We start from the raw sequence: 15,214 nt of genomic DNA, 5'->3' as shown, positions 1-15,214 counted from the left end.
TACTCTGCGAAGGCTCACCCATGAAGAAACGCCTCACAATAATTGTGCTAGGATTATAATAAAATCTCTTAAAAGCAACCAGCAACTTAACACGCGCACTCGTCGATGAAAAATACCGTTCAAAACAAAGAACAGTGCGAGCGAAGAGCGGCTGAGAGGCGCGAGGGGTGAGTCAGAGATGATTCGGGGATTCCCCGTTCGTACAGGCAGCGACATGCGTTCCGACTAGGCAAAATTAGTTCAGACTAGGACGTACCAGTTTATCCTAAAGCATGTAAATTCTAACTAGAATAAACCGATTCGACCTTGGCTAAACTGTTTTATCCGGTAACAGGATGAACGAGTCTGACCTAGGTGGAACTAGTGCATCCTAAGATCGGATTTTGCCGGTAACATATATATAAAACTACCGAGTTTTCGGTCCCTGTTGCAAGCGACATTTTTCAGGGTGCTTTCATTTAAACAAAAACGCCCTGAAGAAGGTCGTCTGCAACAGGGACCGAAACGTCGGTTGTTTTATATATATTGACAATGCGGTCACAAACCCCGGAAAATTTTATTGAATGTGACAGTGGCTGTTGAATCCTACGTTTATAAGGGATCAATTACTAGGCCACATTCTGAAGCAGTAACAAATCGTCAATCTAGTAAGTAAACGGTGTATGAGGGTTAGAGAGAGGGAGGCTGGTGTAAGAATTGTAGAGGGAGATCGAGGCTTCAATACAAGAAGTGAGTTCACATGTACGAGTATATAGGTTGCAGTAGTAATGCAGAGATGAAAAGGCTTGCACAGGATAAGTTACCGTAGAGAGCTCTGTTGAACGTCTTCAGACTGAAAAATACAACATCAACAACAATCTTGAAAGGCAGAGAAACGGATTTAGTGGAAAGTGGAGACGGCTGGTTGTACACTGAAAGTCAAACACACAAAAGTCAGGGTTCTGTTGAACGTGCCAACGAAGATATTGAAAATATGAGAAATTTTTAGTTAAAGGACAACAATTCGACGAAGTGGTCGGAAGGATAAAGGTATTACAAAATATTATTAATTTGTTGTAGCTCAGTAACATTTTTATACATTGGGTGAACAGTCAACACCGTGCCCTTCCATTTCACTTATTTTGTTACAAGCAAATGCTAGTCTCTTGCTTCATTTAAGATCCGACGATCATTACTTAACCAGTTTCATCTTACACTAAAATGCTTTTGTTTTGTTTTCTAACGTTTGCTTACAAGATCTTATACTAAGACAACACCCAAAGTAAAAATTAAACAACAATATTAATACAATTTTCTAAAACAACCTCCATTGAACCAAGTTGCATTACAATCCCTTAAACTCACATTAAAAGAAGCTCAGATAATATCAGAAGCAAACACAGCTCAGTGTGCAGAGCCCACTATACCATTTTCGACTGTTAAGAATCAGTTCACATAACTATCAGTTGTTCCCCAAAGTTGTAGCGTGTCGTCTACCTCAATGAAGAAAGTTATTTTACAATATTCCATAAACTAACAATTCCAGAGGACACTAATCATAAAATGTTCACAAGTTATATCAATCTTGCTTGATAGGAAGTACTTTAACCAAACATCAAGCAGAAAATGATCAGCTTAATTCTCATGCGATCATTTACAGTTAGTTACCCAAGGAAATGCAATTTCTAAAAGTCAGTTTCCCAAGAACAGTTACCAACATATTAACCTGAGAGCACTCCACAGTTTCCGGTAATTAATACTCTGTGACAGTACACACACTTCTCAAACAAGAAAAATTGCCGTGTACTATAGAGGGTGGAGAAAAACTGTCACTAAATTTTAACCCTATATAGCTGATGCCAGTAAGAACCAAATTTGCTTACTTTCTGTAGGCTGACAACGCACTTTTCTTAAACTACGTAAACTTGGCGCCACGCACTCCGATTGGCCTTGGGATGGCCCTGTTGCCGTTCGTCGGGTGACGGGCAGGGCTATGGTTGTCAGTTCACAATACAAACGTCCCTCGCCCCGTTGCTGCTTCAACGTGTTACATCCTGGATACAACGCGACTCCGGCAGGCAAAGCATTCGCGGTCATGTGTTGTCCAGAGCATCCGGCAACAGGGCAATCCCGCAGCCAATCGGAGCACATGGCGCCAAGTTTCCGTAGTTTAAAAATGGTGCATCGTCGGCCTACATAATGTAAGTAATTTTGGTTCCAGGAATAAAAAATTTCGTGGCACAATTTTGTCCACCCTGTGTAACCGTACTTGTGTACACAGTGAGAACACCTTTTATCAAAGTACCATCTACAGACTAATCTTACTAAAAATTACATAATGTCTACCCACCCCTTGGACCGGTCGTGCCTTTGCAGTACTCGTACCATACTTCTCAGGCTTGACTACCATAACCACATGGTTATACAGTTCGTGCTTTATTTCCACCAAACCAAATCAACTTATTCTTTACCAACGCTGCCCATATTTCTCCCCCTCTTAGAAGATCAGCCACACAAGGCAGCTCTACGAGGTTGTAGAACAAAATCACGTCATGGGGTGAAACAGCAACTAGTCCCATCGTTTTCAATGACTAAAAGTTTCAGAAGTTTGCGACCGAACCGCTGAATCTTTCCATCAGTAAATGGGGTATGTTCTCCACTGACTCGGTTGTTTTAACCCCCTCCACTGACGGAATGATCCACTTCCCAATTCCGCAGGTATAAAACCGATACGGACTTGTAGCTGTCACGCCTTTGCGCTTACTGCTACGTATTTTAACTGTAAATAGCTCAGTCGCAATGGTAAGAGGCAGTAGTGAATTCACGTAGTTAATATTTGAATCCAGCACAGCTGCCACAAGCTCAGCTCAGTTTTACTCCACTCCTACCCTCGCCATTGCACCACATTAACTAGGTGCTACGTGGACCTTGCTAAATTCACTTGCGTATACATTTTTGACCGTTACTCGCCAGTATTTACCTAATGATTAGTACACTCCTAACCGGACTATTTCCCTAAGAGCTGTGATGATTGAATGGGTTCGATCCACGGTCTACAGTGACCTACAGTTCACACGGTAACACTGCCTACCTGACCCACTTAACTTGCTAGTGAGCTTATGTATCCAATCACCACTGCTAGCAGCAGTGGATAATCCTATCAGCACGACGAGAGCAGCAGACTTACCGTCGAATCCTCCTGAAAATACTTATAACTACGGTCGCCAGCTCTGAAGGAGCAAAAGAATAAATCAATTTTTGGGCTCGTTTCAAAGTGAAATGGCTTGAGTTGAATTTAAACTTAATTCTGAATATTACTATTTCTGATCATTCTAGATGATTCTACAAGGCAAATACTCTCTCAATTTCTGTGAGTTGGCTTGGTAATTACTACCAAGACAGGTTATGCAACTTCGGTTAACAAAATTCTATCCTTCAACTTATTTAATGATTTTGGATATTACTCTTTGGACCATTGATACAGAATTAGTTAAGTGACTTTACTTGAAAGGTTGCTCAGAAAAATTTAAGTAACTGTAAATAGGCGACTCATTCTGGTGTGACCATTGCTCTTTTCAACATTCTTATACGCTAAAGTATTCTACAACCAAAAGAATTGTAAATGAAAGAGGCGATGGTGGCCTCAGTCTGATTTCACTATACTATGTTTGAGGTTACTACACTTTACAATGAACAACATGCGTCGTAATTTTACTCATTACTATATTCTGTCCACTGCACTTGCATAAAAGAAAACTGGTATTCTCCTTTTACATGTATACAAAGTTCGACTTAACAATTGCAAGCAGTCCTGCCTTGGGTAGACGTGTCGGTGCTGGTGGTGAGATGCCGGTGGCTAACGCAGCTCTTCCCGCCTCATGCCCTTAATGGCGGCTGGAACTACGAGCTGTAGCACTCGTATAAGCTACTGCACGTCCGCCATAAAATCTGGGCACAGGAACTCTTACAATCAGCCCCAGTGGCATAGAGGCGGCTTCAACAACCATTCGTCGCATTTTACTCCAAAAACGGCGACGATATTCGCCTCTTCGCTGTTGCACAATCACTTTTGCGTGAGCACAGTTACGCACGTCCGATCACGTCAACACTCCCCAGGCCATTTCATTGTTCAGTCCCTGTCTCTCCAGCTACCCCTAGCTACGCTCGTATCACCAAGAGTGGGGGCGTTCCCCTACCACCTTTTTACCGAAATCATTTAGTATTTAAGAATATTTATATTTACTACCCAGGAGTCCATACCAGTCATAATAATTTACTACTAGCGCTTTACAACATTAAATTATACAGTAATAACTTATAATTACCAAGAAAAAGAATACATTTGACTCCGAGAGCTTAGTGCATTGTCTGACAGGCAGCGCTAATTCCCAGTTTCGCCAATAGATGGCATCAGGGTGCACTCCCTGGCAGTCTCACACAAGCGCGCCCGTTTCCGACGCGCGAGCTCCAAATTACTGTCAGCCCACCATCATTTCAGTTCCGTTACAAGTACCTAAAGCGACATATCATCATTCTACGCAAGATGGCTGCAATGGCGTGCCGTCTTCTTCCTTCGAACTAGCGAATGAATTGTGTGCACGTGCCTCCCTACACACTCGCACGCTCCTCTACTTCCGGCAGCCTCACCAGAGCCGTCCACTGGGCAGCCGTTACGCTGGCAACTCTTCCGGCGCGCGCAGAACCGGTTGCCGCCCTTGTCGGGGAGCGCTCTGCTCTCTCTGTGGCCTCGCATGCCTCATCCATACCACCAAAGAAATTCTATGAAGACAGGCCAGTCAATCGATACCAGTGCAAATCTCGAACCATCAAACATGGTTCAAATCTAACACGTAGTAGATTAACACTGATATGTTATGTACAGGGCTATTACAAATGATTGAAGCGATTTCATAAATTCACTGTAGCTCCATTCATTGACATATGGTCACGACACACTACAGATACGTAGAAAAACTCATAAAGTTTTGTTCGGCTCAAGCCGCACTTCAGGTTTCTGCCGCCAGAGCGCTCGAGAGCGCAGTGAGACAAAATGGCGACAGGAGCCGAGAAAGCGTATGTCGTGCTTCAAATGCACTCACATCAGTCAATCATAACAGTGCAACGACACTTCAGGACCAAGTTCAACAAAGATCGACCAACTGCTAACTCCATTCGGCTATGGTATGCGCAGTTTAAAGCTTCTGGATGCCTCTGTAAGGGGAAATCAACGGGTCGGCCTGCAGTGAGCGAAGAAACGGTTGAACGCGTGCGGGCAAGTTGCACGCGTAGCCCGCGGAAGTCGACGAATAAAGCAAGCAGGGAGCTAAACGTACCACAGCCGACGGTTTGGAAAATCTTACGGAAAAAGCTGAAGCAGAAGCATTTCTTAAACAGGAGAGTGGAAAACCGATGGATCGGTCGTGGTGGAGATCATGATCAACAATTCATATCATGGCCTCCACGCTCTCCCGACTTAACCCCATGCGATTTCTTTCTGTGGGGTTATGTGAAAGATTCAGTGTTTAAACCTCCTCTACCAAGAAACGTGCCAGAACTGCGAGCTCGAATCAACGATGCTTTCGAAGTCATTGGTGGGGACATGCTGCGCCGAGTGTGGGAGGAACTTGATTATCGGCTTGATGTCTGCCGAATCACTAAAGGGGCACATATCGAACATTTGTGAATGCCTAAAAACACTTAATGAGTTTTTGTATGTGTGTGCAAAGCATTGTGAAAATATCTCAAATAATAAAGGTATTGCAGAGCTGTGAAATCGCTTCAATCATTTGTAATAACCCTGTATGTAAACGTGATAACTATGTGCAGCCGATTAGATATAATTAACATACAGAAACGCCAAGTAGAGCGCAGAAGAGTAATACACGGAGGACGTACAATAAATAATGCAGCACATTTTTTTTTTCGTGAAAGCAGGTTCATTTTATTCAGACTACTGTCACAGCACATTATTCCCCACTCGTGTAGCTACAAAACGTTGTTTTTCAACATAATCTCTGTTCAATGCGACGGCGTTACGTCCCTTAGTAGGAGGGCCTGTATGCCCGCATTGTTCTATTCTATTGGTAGACGTCGGAGCCAAACTCTTGCTGTACCAATAACTTCCCCGTCATCCACGAACTGCTCCCCGTGGAGTGCATCCTTCGTTGCTCTTTACGGTCTTCTGTTAGGCGGAAAGGAACCCAGCGGATAATACACACCTTTGAGTACTCCAACTGGGGGGGGGGGGGGGGGGAGCGTGTCAGCACTACTAACAAAGGCGCCCAGTTCCAGTTGTGCAGCGAGGTGTTTGACTGAGATTCGTCGATCACCTCGTATGAGAGTGTCCGCACGTTCTGGCGATTTCGAGTGTCACAGCTCTCTGCCGCTGGCCGGCATGCGGGAGATCGGACAGGTTTGTGCGACCTTGTTGCGATGATGACAGACGCCTCGCTCAGTGACTCACCGTGCTTTTGTTCAGTCAGGTCTCCCTAGACACTGTGCGAGAGCCTACGAGTATATGGGATGCTCTAGTTTTCGGGCAAAAGAGACTCAGTGACAGCTCTCTGCTTGGACAGCTCCTCAATTGCAGACGTCATTTTGAAGTCTATATATAGCGCCGCCACCATTCGGAACTTCATGGAGCAATGGGGGCTGAAGCAGGACTGTTCCTCGATGTCCCACAACTAATTCCTCTTTTCTTCAATCGAAACTGGCCGATAAGAAAATGTGTTTCATCACTTCTTCAAAGCCCCTCGCACAGTGTGGTCTGTTGACTATATTCCACTTTCCTTGGTCTCCAGGTGTCTTTCCTGTACCTGAACTCGGCGGAGGGGGAGTTCCGGACTGTGGCGGCCACCATCCTGGAAACACTGAAAGCCGCTGGCGTGCGGGTACACTTCACGAGAACGTGGAGCGAGCCCTACCACCACGGCTACGCGCCCAACCACTTCACCAACATCGTCGCTGACACGTACCTCGACACCCGCAGTAAGTACCAATTCCTGACAAACGTTGTACATATTGACCCATAAATTACGTCATTTAACTGATTCCAGTATTGAAGCAGATACACCATAACAGTAATGGTAAGACGGTGATATCCCATCAGTGTATTCACAGCTATCGGAGACAAATAAGTGATTCTCAAATAATGGAGAACACCGAAGATTAGTGGGCGCATGAATTCTTCGTTTGATTTGAGAGGTGACAACCGGTCATCTTTCTGGCAAAAATCAAATTTGTTTTGCGTTACCATGACAGATGTAAGCGGATTGCGCTAATATTATGCCCATAAACACATTTTAGATCATCATAAATTAGACTGTGGTGACATAGCTTACAACAGTTATTATCGTCTAGGCTTTTAAAAATCGTGGATGGCAAGAAGTGCAGATGGAAAAGTTGTACACAATCTTCAGTACACTTCTGGAATTTTAATGGATGGTGGGGTTTGCTAGTTTTCAAAACGAAGTGGTAAACTAGAATTCGATGCAATCCGCACGCTTAATTAACAACAGTTGACACTAATCAGTTTGAATGCCTTAATTTTTTGGTAATCTCTCAGTACGGACTCACTGATTCCTCATCGTAGTTTTAGAAAGACCATCCTTCACTTCTCATCGAGAGTTGCACGCAATCGTAACCGTGCCGCATTCCACACACTTCAGTTTTCGACACATGTCGTAACTGTAACATTGTCTGCTAAAGAACGATTAATCATAGGATACGAATTAACTCCATGGAGGGCAATATTAGTGAAATAGCTGCTGACAGGGTTGCCAGTTTGACCTGAATTAGCGATACGGCGTTAAAAAATAAATCGTAAGTATGATACCTTGACAGCTGCCCTTTAGCAATATGATTTCGCTGAAATGTACTCCAAGCTCCAACCACTGAACGCACACACCACTCTAATTTCCATTTAGCCAACAACTGGCTCTTCGTCACTTCTCGTCAATCTAATGAGAAAAAAACCTCCTTGGGAAACAAAGAAATGAACATTCGCTGATGACAGAACACATTAGAACCATCTGCTTTACAGATTGTAGGTCCACCTTCTGAAAGCAGTACATCAACAATTCAGTGAGTCATGGGCTAGACCAAACCTTTTTTTCTTCTTTTTAAAGAAATTCAAAGCAAGCGACCTCTTTTAATTATAAATAAGATAAATATTATGTCAATATTGCCTAATTAATACAGACACTCTCATTATATGCTTCAGCATACTATTGCCATCTTCATATATGATAAGTAATCCACAGTTTCGTCATTATGAACAAAGTATAGTTATTTTCATGGTGAAAATCAGGAACATTCACGTGTTATTACATTTTCAAGCTTCTTTTTTAATGAGGTTCAGTACATATACGTTACACATCATGACGAAACTGTTTGTACATTAGTTATCATATTTGAAGATGGTAAAAATTTGGGGAAAACAGTTAAGTGAATTTTTTAAAAAGACATCAAAGTCGCGCCACCTGGCTCGGTCTTCTTAAACCTAACTAACCTAAGGACATCACACACATCCATGCCCGAGGCAGGATTCTAACCTGCGACCGTAGCAGCAGCGCGGTTCCGGACTAAGGCACCTAGAACCGCTCGGCCACAGCGGCCGGCGTCTGGCACTTCGATAACTTAATATGATACTACCTAAATAACTGAAACTTTTCGCATATTCAACCTTCCCTCCTTGCAGTATGATGTTACAAACTGTGGGTGTCCTACTCATATTCATTGCCACTGTTTTAATCTTATTCGAGGTGAGATTCAATTATTTAAATTATTTATCTTAGTAATCGAGTCTCCTCAGAAGCTTCATTGCTCTCTCTGCCCAAACGGCGAAGTCATCAGCAAAAGCAAAAGTACTGAGATCATCGTTTTGTACTTCCTCGATTTGCTGTGTAATATACAATATATTGTATAGAATGGCACAAGCATGACCAGAGGACAGTGATACATTTGAAAAAAAAGCGCCGGAATTGAAGTACACATGTCATTGTTGTGTTTGAGCCTTTTAACTGCAAGAATACAGCAACATTAAACGAGTGTGTGGCTACGTACACCGTGAAAATGGTATAAATAACATAAAATTATCAGTGTTATCATCTTTAACATAAATCCCGACAAATTTCTCTTGTAGTATACTGTTTACATGAGTACTGAGGCACTGGGTGCGAAGATACGTTCCTGGTCAGCCGGCCGCGGTGGTCTAGTGGTTCTGGCGTCGCAGTCCGGAACCGGGGACTGCTACGGTCGCAGATTCGAATCCTGCCTCGGGCATGGGTGTGTGTGATGTCCTTAGGTTAGTTAGGTTTAAGTAGTTCTACGTTCTAGTGGACTTATGACATAAGATGTTGAGTCCCATAGTGCTCAGAGCCATTTGAACCATTTTTGAACGTTCCTGGTCATATTTTTCTTGTTCTTGTCAGTGGTCGTACATACCAAAGACAATAGTTGAAATCGCAGTAACATAATATGATTTTACATTTTAGATAGAACAAATAAAGGATTATACAGTATGCTGTATTGTCAGCAAATGTGGCAATAACTTCACCGCTGGCAATGTTTTCTGATGTGAAAAATGCTCAGTTACATCATGGCTGGGAATCTATGTGAAGCTGTAGGTCCCTTATAACAGGTTACGTAAGCTAAGTCATAACAGGTTGCGTAAGCTAAGTCAAAAGTCGGAGAAAGGCACGGTACACCACTCTCCGAACAGCTCCAAACAATCTACGCCATCTGAAAATTCGACTCCAATAATCCTTTCCTTTCTCTCCTACTTATTAGTACTCATACGCTGCCGCGCCTTTACCAGCACATCCCAACAACCCTCCACTTACACTTCCTCCACATGCTCTCCCAACGAAAATTCAACCCTGGCCATTTTTGGAGGGTGAGCATCAACAGCCGACAAGTAAAGTTTAAAATGCGTGTTTGACCATCAGCTGTTTTTTTTTTAACCAAATATCGATCGGTTTCAGTCACAGACCAACTTCATGGATTACGGTTACAACAGTTTAAGCCAAATCACATCTGTCATTACAGATGATCTACATATGTGACGTGGCCATTATTTACATGCATTTTACACAAAAATTCAACCGTCTGACCCTCCCAGATTATGAATTCCACACCGACATTTACCCTTCCTACCAACTGTAGGTCAACCCCACCCAGTCCACATTATCAGGGCTTCCCCTCCCTGTCCTCCCCACATTTCCTTACCCCCACAATTTCTTATCCCTTTATTTTTCACTTGTCTTTCTTTTCCCGCTCCCCCTTTCCAACCACTATGTCATCAGTTTCACCCTCTACTACATGGACTCTTCTGTCTCAACAGCCACTCCTACCCTATCGCTGCAATGTGCCAGTTCTCCATCCTCATACCACCACTTTCCTACCCTCTTTACTGCCCAACCTCTTCCCTTCAACAACTGACTCTCTGTACTCTGGTAGGCCCTTCCAATCAACAGTGACAAAAGTGCTTCTTTCACATAACAGTGTTCTGGCAACATGTTTTAAATGTGCATGTATTGCATTTCATTTTAACTTTTGTTATTGCTGCTATTAACTACCAGTGCAAGAAGTCATCTGTATCTCAAAAGTTCGATTTTATTTTTCGCCTTTAAAAAGTTTTAAGTTCAGTGTATGTATCCCCGCTATCTGTTTCTTGTTTTTTCAACCAATGCATTTTCTTACTGTCCATTTTCTGAAGAGCGGGTTGCTTATACTGCTGACAGCGCCCCCCCCCCCCCCTGCCTATATAGGTGACTGCGGATGAAATACAATAAAAAATGGCGTACCACTTACAACAGGACCAGTGCTAGTCCCAGAAAACCACCTCACAGACTGCGCTGTGCCATGTGGAATTTTTATCACTTCGGGATTATTTACATTAACACAACCGCTGACACAGATTACTGGACCATACCATGGACACTTTGAATGATATGGCACTAAAGGTTCACTTCAGTGAATCCCATATCAGAAGAACCAAGCATAACTACACCCTGTAATATGCAGCGATAGATAAATAAAGAAGGCTCACCAGTTGTTGAGGTGTAACTGACGGTGCAGCAAGAGAAAAAAATTTATACGGCCCTGCTCAATGAACTCTCTACAGGGTCCATTACACTATATATTCTACCTGAATCCCATTAAAATGAGTGGTTCCAATCAAAACGAATTACTTTCTTCTCCTATGTTTCTTTCGTAGAAGCTATGGATCATATAACTGGAATATGGCTCTGTGAAGGAGTGCGTCTACTACGATGCAATGATTATCTGACAGTGCGAGACAACAAAAACGTTTGGCACTCGAACTGATGAACTCCTAAGCAAACTGTCGTACAACAGGTGGCACTGCAACTGAAGCTTCTTTTTGTTTCTTTTTGCGTTGGTAAAACTCATCGAGTAATATATCTTCGTGTCACGACTGGACTCTAACACGACTGCAACAGTGGACACAGATCAACTTATGCCGAAAAATTCTTTCTTTCCATCTTTCAGAGTAGAAAATAATGGATTTATGAAAATTCTATCACGCGTTCGAAAACGCACGGGGTCTTTAGTTTGCCAAATATGGTTCCCGAGTGTGGTGTTTTTATTAGCTGTGAGTGCATATGTGTGTGTGGGAAGGGGGGGGGGGGGTCAGCGGGAATCAACTAATGTCGAAGCATTTAAAAGTTACGCTGTTGGTTGGCTAAAGAGTGTAAATTATTACTTGCATGACAAGACAAATTTGGTAAAGCCTGTAACACGATCCAAGTGATGCGTACTCGCTACCAGAAATTTAACGAAGTTTTCTATATTTTGAAGTTGATCGTTACACAATAGAATCCTGTAATGAACGAAAACATTATGATCGCTGCCAGCTACGTGCGGTGCTAGGCGCTACAGTCTGAAGCCGAGAGACCGCTACGGTCGCAGGTTCGAATCCTGCCTCGGGCATGAATGTGTTTGATGTCCTTAGATTAGTTATGTTTAATTTATTCTAAGTTCTAGGCGACTGATGACCTCAAAAGTTAAGTCCCATAGTGCTCAGAGCCATTTGAACCATTTTGAACTAAATGCCACACACACACACGTGAGGCAGCGAGGGAAGTCATGGGATAGCGATATGAACATATGCAGATGAACGACAGTATCGCGTACCCGAGGTATAAAAAGGTATAAAAGAGCGGTGCACTACCACAGTTGTCATTTGGACTCAGATGATTTCCGACGTGATTATGGGCTCACAACGGTAATTAACGGCAGGAGCTAGACTTACGGGACATTGCATTTCGGAAATCGTTAGGAAATTCAATATTCTGAGATACACATTGTCAATAGTGTACCAGGAATACCAGATTTCAGACATTATCTCTCACCACGGAGCAAGCAGTGGCGGACTTCCTTCTCTTAATGACCGAGAGCAGCGACGTTTGCCTTAGAATTACTTGAACCTAACTAACTTAAGGACATCACACACATCCATGCCCGTGGCAGGATTCGAACCTGCGACCGTAGCGGTCGCGCGGGTCCAGACTGCAGCGCCTAGAACCGCTCGGCCACCCCGGCCGGCTCTTTCAGAGTCTGCCACTTGAATAGATGCCCTCACAGAGTTCCTGCAGCACAGAGCTGCCGACGTGGCAATGCTACAAGAAGTTGTCACCAACGACATTGGACAAGTACCGGGATTCGACATCATCACGAACATAGACGCAGAAACGAGAACCGGAATTGCTATAATGGTGCACTGCTTGATTCCGATCTGTATCATGCATACTTGCATGCCTGTTTCACATAGCAGGTGATGGAGATGTCAGAATGTTTGGTGATGTGGAACCTGTCATTTGGGAAATTGCTGTTGATATTCTCTCACTGCAGCTCGTACTCTTCATTTCACAGACCTGTATACCAAATGCATGTCAGCTTCAGCATACGTAAACTGGTCCATATTCACAGTTTTTGTCACAAGGCAGTAATGATTGTGACTGAATTGGTGTGTTTACAATGAAGTCATCATTGTTGTCACAAGCTGGTGATCATTGGGAATGAATTGGTCTGTTTCCAAGCAGACCTCAGGGCCAACCATTCATACACAGAGCAGTTTCAAATGTCAGTACACATTCCCAGTCAGTGAGACCGACACAACAGCTTACATCAGCACTGCTAACAAAATGTTCCCTAACATTACAAGTTGATTTCTGAGACTATATGTTCCTTGCTGAAGTATATTTGTTTTGATGTTCTCTACCTCCTGTATTAATCTGAACAAATAGTTGATAATATTCTTCTCGGGTGTGCAGCCGGATCATAACGTCATCTCGACAGAATATTTCCGCGGTCCAACTGGCCGCCATCTTCAGGTGAGAGTGCTGGTACACGATCTCGCCGCAACTGACTTCTCAGCGTAAGCGGCGGCCCCTACAAAGGCCACAGAAGGTCCATAACGCGTGCTCGAGAAGTTGCCGTAACTGCCCTCTAGTGCAAGTAAACATACCGGGCCAACCAACACTGTGTGAAATAACTGCAGAAATCGATATGGGACGTACAACGAAAGTGTCCGTTAAGACAGCGCAGTAAAAAAAAAAAAAAAAAATGGCATTAATGGGCAATGAAAGCAGACAACAGACAAGATTGCCTTTGCTAACAGCACTACACCGCCTGCAGAGCATCGCCTGGGCTCGTGACCGTACCGGCTTGACTCTAAACGACTGAAAAGCCGTAGCATGAACACAATTTTTCTCCATTAGTTTGAAGAACTTTCTTAGACAGTTCGAGCGATTGATTTGGCTATCTAGATCACCCGACACGAATCCCATAGAATATTTATGGGCCATATTCGAGAGGTCAGGTCGTGCAGAAAATCAAGTACCTATAACTTTTTTGTAATTATGGACCCCTATAGAGGCAGCACGGTTCAGTTATTTCTGCAGGGGACTTCCAACGACTTGTTTGAGTCCATGCGACATCTAGTTGCTGCACTGCTCCAGAAAAACAGGTCCGATACTTCTGCCACCTCAGTTTAGATTAGTTTAGCACATTTGAGTAAATGTTTAGTGTTATGGAAGCAGAAGGGATAAAGAAAGACGGTAAGATAGAAATGACCGTGACAATAGCTCTTAGGAAAGAACAGAATTTAAATAAAGAACTCTATCTGCACGTGGTAGGGAAAATTTTTGTGGGAAATGCTGATTTTACAGATTCAAACGAATAAAACCGACTGACGATATGTACAAACGCTCTGAAACATATGCATTATTTAAAACATCAATACGAAAACATGCATCAATATTCATATACTTTACAATGTCAAAACTAATTCCAGATTCTTATCCCTCCGATCAAATATGGCCATTTGACACCCATAACTATTCTTAATTTTTGACATAACCATCCAATCAAAGAACTGGCACTCTATGAGCGTCTCCCAGTTATGTTATGAAGCAGTGAAAAATGAATTAAATTGCTCTTGAGCCTTACTTAACGCTATATTATTTGTTTACGGTGTTAAGTCATGTCGTCACTATGCAGTATAGTTCGCTCTATAGTCACGCTGCGAGCCACGGGTGTGCAGGGAGTTTCACAAATCATATTACAGCCTCATAGGGGCTGTAGATGGGGCTTACGAGGAGAACACGGCAAGAGCCATAACCCGATTTCCCAGAGACTTCGCTCAGTGGAAGAGGAGCCGAAATAAGCGAACACGTGTCTCGTCTTATCCGTAGGCACTCTACAATCTCTGAGTAGACGACCGTCAAAGTTCTCGACGTACTTTAGGTGCCTTTTAGTGTAAGATAACCTCAGCCCATCTAGTGGCTAGCGAACCGGTCTCTCTCTCGCTCTCTCTCTCTCTCTCTCTCTCTCTCCCTCTCTCTCTCTCTCTCTCTCTCTCTCTCTCTCTCTCATTCTCTGTCTCGCTCACTACTGCGCTCTATATTCGAAATTGATTCCTGTTCTCATTTATTTTGTATTATTTTTATTTATCTACCTACATCCGTAGAAGGTTACTATTCGAATGTTTTATCAAGTTAGGGGATACAAGGAGGTTATATTAATTGTAAAATTACGACAGCGTTTCAGAATAAGTGTCATACACTTAATATACATATAGTCTCCGTGTGTATGGTTCTTTTTTTGAATTCTTACATTCTTATATTTCCTTCTTTTGTCAATTCTGAATTATTATATTCTATGTTTTTCTTCAGAATGGAACTGATCGCAGAAACATTCGACACATGAAAAT

General features: G+C 43.0%; 1 protein-coding gene across 1 annotated transcript in view; it reads left to right on the top strand.

Annotated features, from left to right (window-relative positions):
* LOC126162937 (guanylate cyclase 32E) overlaps nucleotides 1-15,214 on the top strand; it is a 935,168-nt gene that overhangs the window by 363,383 nt on the left and 556,571 nt on the right. Inside the window, exon 5 of the mRNA XM_049919769.1 lies at nucleotides 6,780-6,966. Coding sequence (XP_049775726.1) covers nucleotides 6,780-6,966 — 187 coding nt within the window. The remainder of the gene's footprint in view (nucleotides 1-6,779; nucleotides 6,967-15,214) is intronic.

The sequence above is a fragment of the Schistocerca cancellata genome, chromosome 1 (assembly GCF_023864275.1).
Source record: "Schistocerca cancellata isolate TAMUIC-IGC-003103 chromosome 1, iqSchCanc2.1, whole genome shotgun sequence".
NCBI lineage: Eukaryota > Metazoa > Arthropoda > Insecta > Orthoptera > Acrididae > Schistocerca > Schistocerca cancellata.
Note: the sequence above shows the minus strand (reverse complement) of the source record. Positions and strands in the feature narration are given on the sequence as shown.